This window comes from Piliocolobus tephrosceles, chromosome 6, assembly GCF_002776525.5.
Source record: "Piliocolobus tephrosceles isolate RC106 chromosome 6, ASM277652v3, whole genome shotgun sequence".
Taxonomy (NCBI): domain Eukaryota; kingdom Metazoa; phylum Chordata; class Mammalia; order Primates; family Cercopithecidae; genus Piliocolobus; species Piliocolobus tephrosceles.
In genome coordinates, this window is record NC_045439.1 from 158214220 (window position 1) to 158231227 (window position 17008).

At 44.5% G+C, this 17008-nt stretch overlaps 1 protein-coding gene across 3 annotated transcripts in view; it reads left to right on the plus strand.

Annotated features, from left to right (window-relative positions):
* Positions 1-17008, plus strand: part of CHRNA7 (cholinergic receptor nicotinic alpha 7 subunit) — a 144836-nt gene that overhangs the window by 60073 nt on the left and 67755 nt on the right. For all 3 annotated transcript variants that reach the window (XM_023195662.2, XM_023195663.2, XM_023195661.3), the window contains exon 3: positions 12578-12622. In XM_023195662.2, coding sequence (XP_023051430.1) covers positions 12578-12622 — 45 coding nt within the window. The remainder of the gene's footprint in view (positions 1-12577; positions 12623-17008) is intronic.

A 17008-nucleotide genomic window follows, 5' to 3' on the forward strand; every position in this document is an offset into this window, starting at 1 on the left:
TTGGTTCCATTTTCCCCCTCACTTTCAGGCACCCCAATCAGACGTAGATTTGGTCTTTTTACATAATCCCATACTTCTTGCAGGCTTTGTTCATTTCTTTTTCTTCTTTTTTCTTTTGGTTTCTCTTCTCGCTTCATTTCATTCATTTGATCCTCCATCACTGATACTCTTTCTTCCAGTTGATCGAGTCGGTTACTGAAGCTTGTGCATTTGTCACGTATTTCTCGTGTCATGGTTTTCATCTCTGTCATTTCGTTTATGACCTTCTCTGCATTAATTAGTCTAGCTGTCAATTCTTCCACTCTTTTTTCAAGATTTTTAGTTTCTTTGCGCTGGGTACGTAATTCCTCCTTTAGCTCTGAGATGTTTGATGGACTGAAGCCTTCTTCTCTCATCTCATCAAAATCATTCTCTGACCAGCTTTGATCCGTTGCTGGCAATGGGCTGTGCTCCTTTGCAGGAGGAGATGCGCTCTTATTTTTTGAATTTCCAGCTTTTCTGCCCTGCTTTTTCCCCATCTTTGTGGTTTTATCTGTCTCTGGTCTTTGATGATGGTGACGTACTGATGGGGTTTTGGTATAGGTGACCTTCCTTTTTGATAGTTTTCCTTCTGACAGTCAGGACCCTCAGCTATAGGTCTGTTGGAGATTGCTTGAGGTCCACTCCAGACCCTGTTTGCCTGGGTATCAGCAGCAGAGGTTGCAGAAGACAGAATATTGCTGAACAGCGAGTGCACCTGTCTGATTCTTGCTTTGGAAGCTTCCTCTCAGGGGTGTACTCCACCCTGTTAGGTGTGGGGTGTCAGACTGCCCCTAGTGGGGGATGTTTCCCAGTTAGGCTACTCAGGGGTTAGGGACCCACTTGAGCAGGCAGCCTGCCCCTTCTCAGATCTCAACCTCCGTGTTGGGAGATCCACTGCTCTCTTCAAAGCTGTTAGACAGAGTCGTTCGCGTTTGCACAGGCTTCTGCTCTTTAGCTGAGCCCTGTCCCCAGAGGCGCAGTGTACAGAGACAGGCAGGTTTCCTTGAGCTGCTGTGAGCTCCACCCAGTTCGAGCTTCCCAGAGGCTTTATTTACCTACTTAAGCCTCAGCGATGGCGGGCGCCCCTCCCCCAGCCTCGCTGCTGCCTTGCGGTTAGATCGCAGACTGCTGTGTTAGCAAGGAGGGAGGCTCCGTGGGCGTGAGACCCTCCCGGCCAGGTGTGGGGTATATTCTCCTGGTGTGCCCGTTTGCTTAAAGTGCAGTATTGGGGTGGGAGTTACCCGATTTTCCAGGTGTTGTGTGTCTCAGTTCCCCTGGCTAGGAAAAGGGACTCCCTTCTGCCTTGCGCTTCCCAGGTGAGGCGATGCCTCGCCCTGCTTCAGCTCTCGCTGGTCAGGCTGCAGCAGCTGACCCGCACGGATTGTCCGGCACTCCCGAGTGAGATGACCCCAGTACCTCAGTTGAAAATGCAGAAATCACCGGTCTTCTGTGTCGCTCGCGCTGGGAGATGGAGACTGGAGCTGTTCCTATTCGGCCATCTTGCTCCGCCCCCCTCGTCTACGGCTTTTTGGACTGTAATTCACAGTAGTTTTACTGGACCCCTGTTGGTGTGGTGGGAGGTGGGGATGGGGGGAAGTGTTCTGTAATCCTGTGTTACATGGTAGTGTTTTAGTAGGCCTGTGTGTCGGGCTCTGACCTTCACAAGTGTTTCTCTAGTGATATAGTAGTGATACAGCTTTCCCCCGCCTTAGGTAAGACAGAAAGGCTACAGGGTGCTGGAGTGGGACGAATGTCATTTCCCTAGCAGGGATAAGGCTCTGAGAAACCCTGGAGAGTAGGCTTTTTTTGTGGAGAAGGTTCTGGGTGACCCATTTCCCAATGGTTACTTCTCCCCTTCTCTCGCTGGAGCCGCAAGGAGATCTTTCTTGCGTGTTTACCATGGGAACCTGGTGGAGTTTCTAGAGATAAAACCCATGAAATTGTAGAGGCCTCAACAAGACTGTGGCTCTCTGGGGGTTTCTCACTCTCATTCATTGCTGGTTCACACTCAGCAACCAGAGATTCACTGAAATTACCATTTAAGCATTACCTCAACTTCATAGCTCCAGTGGCTTCTGCTTTGAGTGAGCAGATCTTGGCTGTGCGCCGAATTCCATGTCTCTCCAGACTTCAGTGTGGTGCTTACCGGCCTCAGTCCCTCCTGAGTCCAATAAATGTCATTGATTTTTCATTTCATTCATTTTTTTTCTGTTGTAAGTATGAGAGTGATTAATTCTAAGCTATTTACATGCCAGAGCTAAAAAATGATGGAGGTTTGAATTAGTCTTTGATTTATACTTACATTTTTGAGGAACTCGTCCTTCCTTAGTCTGAGGATAAGTTGGCTAGTTCTGGAAATTTCCCAGCCATTATTTCTTTAACCTTTCTTTTATAAAACTATTTTATACACATATTTAAACTTTTCATTGTGCCCTTCAAGTCTTTCAAGCATTCACATTCTCCATCTCTTTATCTTTCTGAGTTACATTGTAGGTCATTTTGTTGAGTCTGTCTTCAGCTTACTAATGATCGTTTCTGTTCTTTCAATTCACTGTTTAACCCACCCATTGAGCTTTTGTTTCAGTTACTAAATTTTTCATTTTGCAAAGCTCTTACTTTTGTTTTCTTCCAAATCTGCATTTTTACACCTAGAATATCTCATTCTTTTACTATGTTTTTGATTTCTTTAGTGCATTTAATCACGTTAAACATACTTATTCAATATTATCCCTCTGATATTGCTCTTCTCTGTATTTTTGGGAGCTTATTCCTCCTGACTTGGTTTTCTCTCTTTCACTCATGTAGAATTTTATACTTTATGTATTTTGTATTTTTGATCAGGAGGGTGTAATCGTTGTGTTTTCTATGCAACAATTTTTTGTTATTATTTTCTTACTTTTATCTTTTTTGTGTTTTGTTAATTTGTTTGTTCTCATTGCGTCTGTGTGGGACCTCAAGTTTTACTGACCTGGAACAACTTCTAAGCTAATTCCATGACTTGCAGAGTTCCTAGGCATTGTGGATTGGTTACATTTGAATTCTCCATCAGAAAGAAGGCCAGTGCATTTTCAGGAAATAGAGTATACCCTGGTTCTCCACTTTTAACTCAGAATGACACAGACTAACTTGCTTCTTTTTTGGCCAGTGGTCTCCTCAAGATTTGCTGGACCATGCTGGTATAAGTAGATGGGGGATTTGGTTCAGCCCTCCACCTACGAAAGAGAATATTTTCTATAGTCCCACTTAGGCATTGTTTAAGCTCTCTGTGAATAACACTGGCCACTGGTCTCCACACTCCTGCACTCTGCTGTGGTGTCAGCTCACGGACTTCAAATGTTCTTTTCAGTTTCCTCTTGGATGTTGTTGTTGTTGTTTTCAAGGATTTCTTGTGCCTTCTTGTGAGCCAAAATCAATATTTAAAAAGACATTTGTTTGATTTTCTCCAGAATTTCCAGGTGTTTATAGCAGGATGGTGTTCACATTCTAGAGTCTCCTGTTTGGCTAGAACCACGAGCAGGTCTCCCATGTATTATCCCGGCATACTTAAACTAGTTTCCCTGTGTTGTAGTCTCCATTTCAGCTCTAGCTGTGGCTTCTTTGTTTCGCTTCCATTTCCAACCTCTTCTGTAATGGATGTAATCTCTTGGTGTGTTTGCTCTGCAAACGCCGTGATTATCTCTCACCGTGATTATCTCATGTCCTGCCTGCATGCCAGTAACTCAATTTTTTAGCTGTATCTGTTTTGTTCCTTTCTGTTTCTAATCTAACTACGTAATAATTTGTTTTGGTTCTCAGTTGATTCGTTTAGCTCTGCAACGTTCCTTTTATTCTGTTATTTTATTAGCTTATCTTTGAAATCATGCTTAATTTGATCCAAGGCTTATATAGTATAATATAAAGAACTCGTGAGAAGCATGCCCTTCTTATATGGGCTTTTCTTCCAGGCTACTTTGTATATTAGTTATGTGTGCGTGCCTAGCTGCCTTTCTTCTTTGTGCTTGTTATTTTAACACTTTTATTTATGTGTATATTTAATCATTCCTTCATTCATACCCATACTTCCTTCTTGTGGCTGTCATTCCAATTCGTTTTCATCTGGCTCATGCCTCAGCATTTTCTGTGATGTAATAGGGATGCATTATTTTTATGTTATACTTTCCTGATTCGTGGCCTGATTTATTTTTATCTTTGTTCATTAAGCCAATTAGCCTGTATTATTTGCAGAAGTATTAGAAACATCAAATAATAACAAAAAAGTCAAGAACAATAAATAACTGCTTCTAAATCCTGCTCGTAACTTCCACTTATTTGTCTTAGCCCCTTCCCTTTCTACTGGCCTTTCGAACCCACTTTGCACCAGTTCCATACCAAGGACTCTGTTGGTGTCTCCTTATCTCTAACTCAGTTCTTTAGAGGACCCCAATTGTGATGAGATTTGTTGCAACTAGATTTCTGACAATTCATTGAAAAAGCTTGATACTGAAGTTACAGAAATTTTGGAACCAAGGCATTTGTGGGAGTCTGGCTGTGTGTATAGGTGTTTGCTCTTAGTCCAGAGAGATACAACTTGTAAACACTCAAGGAAATTCCTGAAAATTGATTCAGTTGGGATGACGGCTTAAACTTAAAGGGGGATTTATCCTTTCTGTTCAAGGATAGTTCAGATGAAGTGTGATTCCTGCTCCACTCAGTATGCCGGAAACTCAGCATCTCTCTTCCTCTTTCTCGTCTACTCACAATCTTCCTGTGACTACCTGTTGTCAGCTCTGCTAATTCAAGATTGATTTCTTCTCTGTTAGGTTCTGCTCTCATGATCCACCTTCCAGGCCTCATTCCCCAAGAGTTTGGTCCTTTGAGGGAGATAGAGGGCCCTTCCTCATGGAAAGAAAGAAACCCTTTCAGGTGAAGTGACAAGTGCATGCTTGAACTCTTCCTCCCTCCCTGAGAAGGATGGGGCTGCTCTGGGGATGGGAGTCCACCCAGAGAGAACCAAATGGACATCAGGTGGGGTGGGGCTCACCTCTCCCAGGCAAGCTCTCTTATTCCCGCACACACAGGCAGCCGAACACCTTGGTTTGCCTTGCTCCCCTCAATCTGGCATTGGGCAGTGGATTTCACAGGGGGAACAAAAGTCCGTGGTGTGCTGGGATCAAGGTCCTAAGCTGAAGAAAACCGCCTGCCTCTGTTCGCCTGGCATTTCTTCTCCAGAAAGGACCCAGGCTGATCAGCCAGTTTCCCATCTTGCCATCATGAGTCTTTCCTGGGATTATGTCTCAAGGAATTACACACTGACCTGTTGGGAGGAAAAATATATATATATCAGTATACATGTATTATACTGTGGTCTGATTTTTAAAATCCCTTAAGCCTTATACTTTGCATTGTTCCTGAAATCGGTGTTCTCGAACTGTGCAGGATTAACTTTGGTAGTTAAAAATAGAATCAGAGAGTTCAGAATCACTCTGCTGGGGGAGTTCTAGAGGCAGAAGTTTTTCCAAGGACTGCAATCTCTGCCTCAGTGGGTCTTTGGAGCAACGTCTCCAATCTCGGGGTCTTCAGAGTGCTGTGTTTTAAAACATGATGCATTTCCTCTATTTGTCAGGTTTCACGGTACTGTCAGAAATAAGCATATATCTGTAAACAGTTCGGCTGTGATTAAGGAGCTCCAGAATCCTAGAAATAGTGAAGTTCCATAGCTTAACCCTTTGCCAAGGTGGCTAGCTGGTGGATGAGGCCGGGATCCAAGGCTTAAAGGAAGTCAGGTTGCACACACTTTTTGAAAAGATTCTCATCTGCACATTGATGCATCGCAGAATAACCATGAACCCACTGGGAATATTAAATGCTGGCCTCTAGACACATAATTCCTAAGCCTTAATTTCAGTGGGAACCAAACCAACCAGGTTTCAAAGATGAGCCAATAAAATAACAGAATAAAAGGAACATTGCAGAGCTAAATGAATAAACTGAGAACCAAAACAAATTATTACACAGTTAAATTTGAAACAGAAAACCAACCAGTAATTATGTACCACCCCTAAAAATAGGCAGCCGCAGATAGCGAGGAGATATTGTCAGTTTGGGCCAATTCTCTTAGCCTTTTCAGCACCTTTCTATCAAAGGAACTTTTTTCCCAGTAATTTAACAGTGGAGAATTTTGCTATATTTTAGGCACTTTTCTTCGTGCTACCTATGCAGTCCTTGCAACATGCTGGAGAGAGAGCAGTTAACAGCCATCACCCTTGTTTTCACAAATAAGGGAACTGAGTCTCAGAAAAGTTCAGGTGATGGGACTACCCCAAGCCCACATGGCTAGTGAATAGCAGAGCCCAGAGCCTGTGATATCTGTATTTTTTACACTGTGTCCCCAACAAACAGACCCTGAGCAATCCCAAAATGTGAGCAGAGATAGAGCTAAGCTCTGTATCCCGAGAGGGCCAGGCCCTGTGGTACAAGGACCAGGATGGTCCTAGAAATGCCAAGCTCCCCTTCAGCGGCTCTCAGACATCCAGGCTTCAGGACTCCTTTGCTCTCTTTAAGGTTATTGAGGATCCTCTAAGTTTTGTTTATGTGATTATATCTATCAATATTTACCACATTGGAGATAAAGGCTAAGAAGCATTTCAAAGCCCATTAATTCACTTAACATAATAAGGCCATGCCATAAATAGCATGATGTTAACATAAATAGCATTTTATGGAAAAGAACCATATTTTCACCCAAGAAATCAGTGGCAAGGGTGGCGTTGCTTTTTATTTTGCAAATCTCCTTAATGCCTCATGTAATAGAAGACACCTGGACTCTGACCAGCTTCTGCATTCAGTCTGCTGCTGGTCCCTATGTGCTGTAGCCTCTGCAAAGCTCTATGGAAGACTCAAGGGAAAAGGGGGGTGAAAGAGAGAAATAACATCTAACCATTATGAAGAAAGATTTGTCTCACTGGTCCTCTGAAAGCATCTCAGAAACCAAGGGGTTCCAAGACCATACTTTGAAAACTTCTGTCTTGTACAATTACCAAAGGGAATTATTTTCCATGATCATAATCGTAGTGTTTGCTGTTACAACAGGGAGGGCAGAATGACATCGTGGTCCAAAACACAAGTGTTGAAAACTCAACTTTATGAAGCAGGTTAGGGGGTTGGATCTCAGTTTCTGTACTTAGCTGTGTGACCAAGGACCAGGAGCCTATTTGTTTCATAATTGATATATTTATGCATTCCCCTTCTCCTTTGATTATAAAGGTAATACATGCTCATAGCAAAGCGTTCAAACAGAAAAGAGACATATAAAATTAAATTTGGGGGGTCTCCCATAATCTCCGTTATTAAATGAGAAAAATAATAATACTTACTTTGCTGGATTATTGTCGTGAAACCAAAATGAGTTGTTTGCATATGCATGTCATGTGACATTTAGACATGCAAACTCTGTTTACAGGCTAGCTTTGTTATTTTCAGGTATCACTGATACCTGATACCTGATATTTATTGATATCCTTTTGGTAAAGTACTTGTTCATCTTTTGTCCATTTTTCTGTTGGATTGCCTGCCCTTTTCTGATTGATTTTTAGGAGTTTATTTCTTATTCTGGATATGAGTCTTTTGTCAGACCTAGTATCTTGCTGACTCAGGGAAAACCTCAGTTTGTTATGCTGTAAAACTAAGAAAAAAATATGGTGGGTATAAAGATTAAATTAAATAAAAGAAGTCAACGTTGTTATAAACTTTAGAGTGCTACACAAATATGAATTTATATTATCTAGCTATTTTATCTGCAAACAAGAATTTAGAAATGGTGGTGGTTAAGTCTGTTGTTAAGTGTTTGCTTTTTTTTTTTTTTTTCTTAGCATCTACACAAAGGAAAAAAAAATAATGTGATGGGAGCTCTGTAAAATCACGTTGAATGATGTTACTCAGTAATTCACAAAAGAATAATTGCTGCAAAAATGCAAGATAGCACACATTACCACGACAGTTGGATTACACATTACCACGACAGTTGGATTCTGAACCATATACACGATTATTCAGAGAGATTGATTTTAAAAAGCACAATCACTTAAAGTGCGCTCTCAACTGAAGTGCTCAGATTGGAAAAGAATGAAGGGAGTTAGGCGCATTGACTTGAGGCTGCCTTGCCACTCCGGCCTTCTGGGATTATGGGGTGGGCTGGGGACCCTGCCTCCTCCTGTCTTCATCTGAGAGGGAAAAGGGAGTGTAGATCTTGCAGGAGAGCCATGTGTGTGAGTAGCCACGTGGTGACAGCCAGTGGCACTGAGTGACATCGCACAGATTGCAGCATGCTCCTCCTCTTCCCACCTGCTGTAGCAGACAGGGCAGCTGTTTGCATCCCTATTTTGCAGGGGAGAACATTGAAATGCACAGAAGCCAATTGCCTGATGAGTCGGGAGCCCCAGGGTCTTTTGCCTGTGTGGACTCTGCTCCTCCATGCCCTGCTGCCCAGTTGGGGCCTGAGGGTCTGGAATTGCTGAAGCCCACTTTCACAGTGCAATGGTCTGAATGTTTTTGTCTCCCGCTAAATGCATATGTTGAGATCTGAATCCCCAAGGCGATGGTGTTAGGAGGTGATGAGTCCGTGAGGGTGCAGTCATGATGGATGGTCCTCTTATATACGAGGACCCAGAGACCTCCCTCACCCCTTCCACCATGCGAGGACACAGTGAAAAGGTGGCTGCCTATGATCCGGGAAGCCAGCCCCCACCAGACACCAGGGTTCAGCCGTAGTGGCAGGTTAATCATGGACTTCCGGCCTCCAGAACTGTGAGAAACAAACTTCTGTGTTTTGTAAGATACCCAGTGTATAATATTTCATTATAAGCATCCAAACGGAATAAAACACAGAGTGTGTGCCACTTAATTGCAGGCCCCTGGGTTCCTGTGGAATACTGTTCTTTGGGAGACTAAACCTGTGTATTTATTCTCAGGCCTCTGGGCCAGGATTGGATGTTTCTGTCCCCTCTCTTGCAGGAACCCCCTAGTTTGACCAGGGTGGCCTCCAACTTGGGAGGGAGTGACTGCTGTAGGCAGCTCTGCATGCTGATTCATGGTTTCAGGCTCAAGTGCTGCATGGCAGGCTGGGGGCTCTGGCAGCAGTGGAGGACATTTGGGTGAAAGAGAAGGAAACTTCCCTGCTGGGTGAGGAGCTAGATTTTGTCCCTAGGTAAATTCTGGGCAGTGGGAGTGGAGCCCCTGCATACCTGCCCTGAATGTCCCTCTGCTGGGGGCCAGAGGGCCATGTGGGAGCTGTAATCCCATCTGGGGACTTTCCACACTCGGAGGTGTGGCTACCATCCCCAGGTCTCCCAGTTCACCTGCAGCCTGTGTGGCCAAATGCAAACCCTGAGGCAAGGAAGTTGAGTGCAGAGCTGAAGTCCTCCTCCAGGTGCTCTGTGCAGAAGCCTGTCAGGAAGCGGGGGGCTGAGCTCAGCTTTAGTGCAGCAGGGTCAGGACAGGCTTGCCAGGGATTAAGGAAGGAGAAGGCTGTGGGGAGAGGGGAAGGGGAGGGGAGAGATGGACTCTGAACCTGCTTTTGGAGTAGCCCCTGGGGAGGGAGGGTTTTTCTTGCCAGCCGGTCAGGGTCTTGCAGAAGAAACAACACCTGCAGACCTATTGCTGCCAGAGTCCCACAGGACCCCTTTGAGAAAGGGGAAAGGGATCAGTCAGGAGCCATTTTGCAAATGAGGAAACTGAGGCCTGCAGCTGCTGCCTGTCATCTGTGGTCACAGACGTGGGGGCCTGGAAACAGTAAATGCCTGGATAGAGCCTTGGCAAGCCGGGCTGGTCATGGGGACCAAGGGACAAATGCTCAGGGCTGGGGTGCACATGGCGGGTGTGAGGAGATCCACATACTGTGGTACTGCGGGATTACAGGTTGTTCGATCAGAAGCTCAACCCCAGGACGCCACCGCTTGTCACTCTGGGTGAAGTCCATGTCCGTGTATTCCTCCTTGTAGGGACCCTGTTCCCTCCCTCTGTGACCCTTGTTACCATTTGTTGTTACAGGTTGTTATCAGTGTATCATTATTGTGTTGTATCATCCTACCTCATTCCCCGCCCCCACCGACACACACACACACACACACACACACACACGCACAATTTTTATTCTAGGAACTCAGGAACAATATTAATTTCCACTGCACATGTCAGGCAAGCATAATGCTGGGGACAGGAGATGTTCCATAAATGTTGCATGAATGAATGAATGAATGAATGAAAACTTGGCTGGACCATGGCTTATAGCAATGGCTTGTGCACTTCACTCAAGACTTCTGACTTGATCCTTTGGGCAGTGCAGTTGGAGGAGGGTGATCTGATCATATCGGTGGTCAGAAAGTCCGGTCTAAAGATGAGTGGAGGACAGCCTCTGTGTGTGTGTGCCTGCAGTGTGTATAGGGGCAGCAGGCTGCACGGTGGGGATGGGAAGGAGGTGAGGGATCTTGTCACTGCAGACAGAGAGCCAAGAGACTCAGACCATGTGTGGCCCGTACAGGTGCTAAGAGGAGGCAGATTGTTCTGGGAGCATGGTTCCTCATGCCCTTCTCTCTCCCTCTTGAGTCTTTGTGGGGGGCTCCCCTAATGGGCATCCCTGCATGCTCAGATGATGGTGGCTGCTGCTTGTTGATTACAGTTTGAAAAGCTGTACTTTGTCCCAAGCTGCCACACACCGCTGAAATTCAGTGTTCCTCTAATGGGGTTTCTGTCAGAATGTTGGAAAGAAGAAAGCCTTTTAATTAGATTGGTAGTAATTGAGCTCCCAAACCACAGAAGCCTTTCTCTCAGCAGATGAAGACACAAATGCAATTAAAAGAAGGAAAGGCACCTCAATGGAACCCTTGCTAATTTTAAGTCCATTAAAAACAACAACTCCTTAATAAGTTGAGGTAACAGATATACATTCTGAAGAGTTTAACAACACTTCCCAATAATATTGGAGATTGAGCTGGAACTGGAGTGCTCCAGCTACTTAAATGGATAGCTCTGTTGGGAATCATTTGCTCCGTGAAGAGTACAGGGACATGTTAGCTCTACAGCTTTTCCCACCGAGAACTCCTGGCACATTTTATTAGGAAAATGGGATATATTTTTTCCTGTAACTGAATAAATGTTCAGCGTCTTGTGGCCGTTGCCCCTGGCCTGGGGTCCCCTGAGACATCATCCCACGTCCCTCCCCAGGCAGCCCTCTCCTCTCTGTGGGATTTGCCCCACCTGGCCCATCTCACCATAGAGGTACCCAACATGTGAGCGACTGGGCTGGGGCACTGATGCATCAGAGCGTCCCTGCCAACTGCTTACATGCTCAACGCATTTTCATTTTAATGAGGCAGCACTTTTTTCATCTGCATCCCTGTCCACTGACACGCCCCAGCAGATGCCACGTTCTTTCTGCCTTTGGGTCTTTTTTTTTTTTTGAAACTGCCCATTGGTGAACCAGGCCAAGTAGATTCTGTTGCGGGAGCTTGAGATTTCAGCTCCTGTTCACATCTTCACAGGGACATTAATTAATATTTTCTCTGGAGAGGGTGTCAACTGCTAATGCACAGAGCCCTTTGGGTTGGAGTTATTTCATACTGAATCACAACATTCACAGTGTAACTATTGTACAGAATTCACTCATTTGCCTCCTTTCACGTTGTTTTATGTTGAGCCATATTGGGCTTGGTCAGCCATACTAAAATGCAAGTTGCCTTCCATTTGGAAAGGCCAGTCTTGACGGGTCTCTTCTCTATATGTCCTGTGCTGGAGCAAAGTCACAGCTGGTACACTATCCAAGCTCCCTGGTTAGCACATAGGCTTAGCTGGAGGCAGAACTCAGGGAGGTATTTTGGAAATGTAGGAAAATAGGCTCTGGAGTCAGAGAGATCCAAGTTTGAAGGGCTGCTTCTAAAGTCACCTCATCTTTCTCACCTTTAGTTTACTCACCTAGGTAGGCTTTACCTTCAGGTGTATTTCAAAGCCTGATGCTCCCCGTAGAAGTTAGAGGATGAGAGAAAAGTCTAGATCTGCAGGGACAAGTCAGAGTCATGGCCCACATGGCACCACCCACACAGGGTGCAGCAGCTCCACACAGGGCCATGGCCCCTTTCCTGGGGGAGGGAGGCATAGCATATTTGTATTTGTTTAAAACTGTATATATTTTGGAAATAAACCTGACTTTAAAAACTTGGATTTTCACCTACTTTTATGGGTTTTTTTTTTTAGTGTATGAATTATTTAAAAATACAAAGATAAATAGCTAAATCATTAGCAGGCATCATTTCTGGATGGTAAGATTGCAGAGTTTTAATTTTCTTCTTTATACTTTTCCATCTTTTTAAAATGCTGTATAATAAATGTGTCTTACTTTGGAATAAATAGAAAAGCTTAACTCTGGGGAAATGCTGCTTGCATATATTGGAAGTGCTTGGTGCATTCTAATTTCCACACATAACAACGATCCCAACAGTCAGATCCCCACGTGAATAACTGTCTCATTCTTTCTTTTGTAAACCATATCATATTTATGCTGCTGCTTTTTTTTTTTTTTTTTTTTAAGGATGAGAAGAACCAAGTTTTAACCACCAACATTTGGCTGCAAATGGTAAGTTAAGAGAATGACAATCTCGCCCATGGGCCTGCAAGATCTTGCACCCAAGATTTTTGTCCTGATACCTGAGATGCTTGCTTCTGAGAGGTCCTGTTTAGAAAAACAACAACAACAACAACAAAAAACCATGCCTGTCACACCAGCTCCACACCTGCCAACAATGAATGTTGGGTGTATGACACTACAGTCTACAGTGCTCAACACATGCACAAGCTCAACACATAGGACAGGGTAATGTGGGGACACTTCAGAAGCACTTCAGGCAAGACAAGTAAGAAGATACGGGGCTGCATGTGGATGTCCACAACCTGCACCACAGCCAGTCCCCAGGACTCAGGAGTTCCAGCCCTGCCCTGTGTGGCCTCCAGAGCTGCATGTTTGAATCAGGTAGAGTGTTCCTAAACCAGAGGCCCTCGTACTCTGTGCTCTAGTGATGCTTGTAAGAATCTTGAAATGCTGCCTATCATTTGTAGATTTTTAACTTGACATCTGCAATACTCTCCTAAATTTAATTAATTGCAAATTATGCCACTTAACATCAGTCTCTATGTTAAATGGAATCAAAATAGCATAATAATTTGGTGCCCGTCTCATTCAGACACCATATGAACAAGCCTTTTTTAAAACTGTCAGATATTTGACATAGTCCCTTTTTTTCTTTGCAAATGCATTTCTATTCTGCTTTCTATAGGGAATTTTATCCTAATGTGATAATAATTTTATGTTTGAAAGTCTCTTTTTTTTTTTTTTTTTATTTTTTGAGACAGAGTCTTGTTCTGTCATCCAGGCTGGAGTGCAGTACAGTGGTGCAATCTTGGCTTACTGCAACCTCTGCCTCTCAGGTTCAAGTGATTCTCCTGCCTCAGCCTCGCAAGTAGCTGGAGTTACAGGCGTGCACCACCGCGCCTGGCTAGTTTTTGTATTTTTTAGTAGAGACAGGGTTTCTTCATGTTGGCCAGGCTGGTCTTGAACTCCTGACTTCAGGTGATCCACCCACCTCGGCCTCCCAAATTGCTGGGATTACAGGCATGAGCCACCACGCAGGGCTGAAAGTCTTTTATTAATCACTGTGCCTTGGTTTTTTCAAATGTAAATATTTACACAAGAATTATTCCTTTACACCATAAGTATTAAATTTTGTTTCTTTTGTATTGATTTAAGTTTGCTGCTGTTATTGGTATTATAATTCATCAAAATGACATAAATTAAATTTTTAAGTAATTATAAAACATAAATTTTTATTGGCAATTTATATCTCTGCCCAAGATGAGTTTGTTTTAAATTAGTTAATGTATCCCCAGATGACTTATTATTACTTGAATGGAGAAATGATAATTTTCACATCAATTCTGTTGCTGTTTTTTAACTAGGTGTAGTAACATGAGTAGTTGGACATGCAAGCCACTTTGTTAAAGCAATGTTAGTCAATCTTTGAACTTCTTCTAGATTATATGCCAAAAATAATGTAGTTTTCATCAAATGTATCAGCTGACAGCTTGATTAGTTTCTCCTTCAGTTCTGTTGAAAACAAAGAATTAAAATAATTAAAACCCACCTGACCTTTGAAAGTATTTGCCACCCAATTTGTAAGGTAATTCACACAGACACAGAGGCTGATACTTGAGTCAATCCTTTGTTTGGTTCTTGGGTCAGTGTCCCAAGATGGGAGTTGAGGTAAGATAAGAGAAATGTGCCCGTCTTTGTAAAGTGGAATGGGAGAAGTAAAAATGGAGGCAAAGGATAGTCCCATGTGGTTCTTTGGCAGGTGAGTTATCCTGCAAATACATGTGGAGTTGAGGGATAGAAAATGGATCTGCATCCAGCCTGGCCAGCATGGTGAAACCCTGTCTCTACTAAAAATACAAAACTTAGCCAGGTGTGGTGGTGCACACCTGTAATCCCAGCTACTCAGGAGGCTGAGGCAGGAGAATCGCTTGAACCCAGAAGGCGGAGGTTGCAGTGAGCTGAGATTGCATCACTGCACTCCAGCCTGGGGAACAGAGCAAGACTCAGTCTCAAAAAACAATAGAAAAAGAAAAAGAAAAGAAAATGAATCTGCTTAAAGCCATTGCTAGGAGTACAAGGTGCACCCATAGCTACACGTGAGACCCCTGCAGAACCTAACATTAGTCAGGTGAGAGCCCGTGAGAGACTCTCCCCTGCAGGATTTAAAGCAGCATACTTTGGTGAGCGCATCCCTGCCCTTGCCTGTGCCACCGACTCTAGCTTCCCTCCTCTTGTGTAAGACACATGATCTGTGCTCTCCTGGAAGGCCCAGCCCTTCTTCCCATGGACAGGCTTATCTCCTGGCCCCTGCTGAGAGCCCGGCATTAATGATTGTCCTCGCTGCCTGTAGCATCAAAATAGTGTCCGTGGGTCGTTCTCACTTTTGTCCCTCCCACAGACTTTTCATTTGAATAAATGTTAAAGCCATGGATCCATTGGCTCAAACCAAAAACCTTTAACTCTTGTCTCACACATCTCACCTCTGAGACATCAACACATCCTGGCAGCTTGACATGCAAAACCGATGCAGGATCTGACTACAGCTTCAGCCATGATACTTTCACCCTGGTCTACATGGGCGTCATCTCTCACCTCCATTATTAGGAGTCCCCATCCAGCCTTCCTGCTTCAGCGTTGCCTCTTCCGGTGGTGTCTGTCCTCAACATAGCAGCCAGCATACAGCTTCTTGGCACAGATCCCTCCAGGGGCTCCTGTCTCCCTGGACAGCATAGGAACTGAAGTCCTCGAAGTGGCCTTGGATTCAGTTCCCTCCCTGCCTAGCTCCTTTTTCCTCTCCCCTCCCCTCTATCCTTTGCTCCCTGGCTGCGCTCACTGCCCCCTTGTTGGGTGACACACGTCACCTGAGCACGTGCCCCCCTCAGGGCCTTTGCACTGGCTACTCTCCCTGCCAGGAAGACTCATCCCTAAGAACCACTTGATTTCCCCTTACTTCTCACTGGTCTCTTCCTAAAGGTCACCTCCTCATTGAGGTCTTCCCTGATCTCCAGTGTACTGTCCCAAACCCTCCCCTCCACCTCCAGCCCACTGTGTTCTCTTTATCCTGTTATATTTTTCTCCCACAGGCTTCTCACCATCGAACCCACTTTGTGTTCACTCGTCTGTCTGCTCATTGGTTCTGAGTCTTCCTCACCGTTAGAATGTGTGCACGGTGGGGACAGGGCTCCAGGTGCCTTCAGTCACTGCTGTACCCACAGCCCCTAGCTTACTGTCTCACCTGTAGCGGGCACCAGAGAACTTTTGCTGAATGAGAGAATGAAGCAGAAACTCAGGGTGAACCTTGAGGTGCTTAGGTAGTGTGACACAACATAAAGCCATCTCCTGAATGGCCGTGCCCCACTTTCATACTGTGTGTGCAAGGTCAGGCTCCGGGGAATGAGGCAGGTGCTTCCCTCTTTAATTAAAGTTGGACATTTGCCATGCCCTCTAAGGAACAACGCTGCTGTTGACCTTTTTCTTACAGAGAGAAAAGCATGTTATGGAGAGGTCTCTCTCTCTGGTGCCTGTCTTCCTTAGCCCTCAGTAAGTGACTGGTCTTCAGCAATGTATGTGATTTGGCAATTTTATTTAAAGGATGGTGGTTTCCAAGAAAAATGTAACTGGATTATTACTTCCAGTATTGAATTCAGATGCTCCATAAATAAACATCCTTGCTTCAGAGGGTGTCACCAGAGACCTCTAAATTTATTTCAAGCACAACTAATTTTTAATTAAGGCTTACATTTGCAGAAGCATCTGCAGCTTCCTTTGTTTGAAAACTCACCTTTTAACTCACCTCCTCTTTTGGAGCAATCTACTCTGTGGAAGGTATTAAACTGGGCCAGGTGAGGGAACCTAGAAATATATAACCCAGTTTCTACCTTTAAGCCATTTATGATCAGGCTGTGTAATTAACACGTTTAGAAGAAGGAGGCGGAGGAGAAGAAGAAGGAAAAGAGCAGGAGGGAAAAGGGAGAAGGATGAAAGGAGGAGGAAAAGAGGAGAAGGAAAAAAGGAGGAAGAAAAAAGGAAAAGAGGAGGAAGAGGAGGATCTAGCAGTTGTAACACTGCCTCCCAACTGAATTTTTAAGGGCTCACAAGAATCCTGGGTTTAAAACAAACCTTAACAGTCAACTAGCCAATGCCTGTGTCTCTCTGCCCCCGCCCCCACACTTCCAGTGTTTCAGTCTGGAAGCCCTGGCATTCCTATTCATATCCACAGCGTGGACATGAGGAACTCAGGAGTCACCAGAGCAAGCTTGGATGCTGCCCAGGGGCCACTTCTAAGCAACCTTCCATTGATTGCTGTTCTTGTGTTCCCTGGCTGGGGACCAACCTGACTTGACCCAGCACGATAATGGACACGCGCAAGTGAAG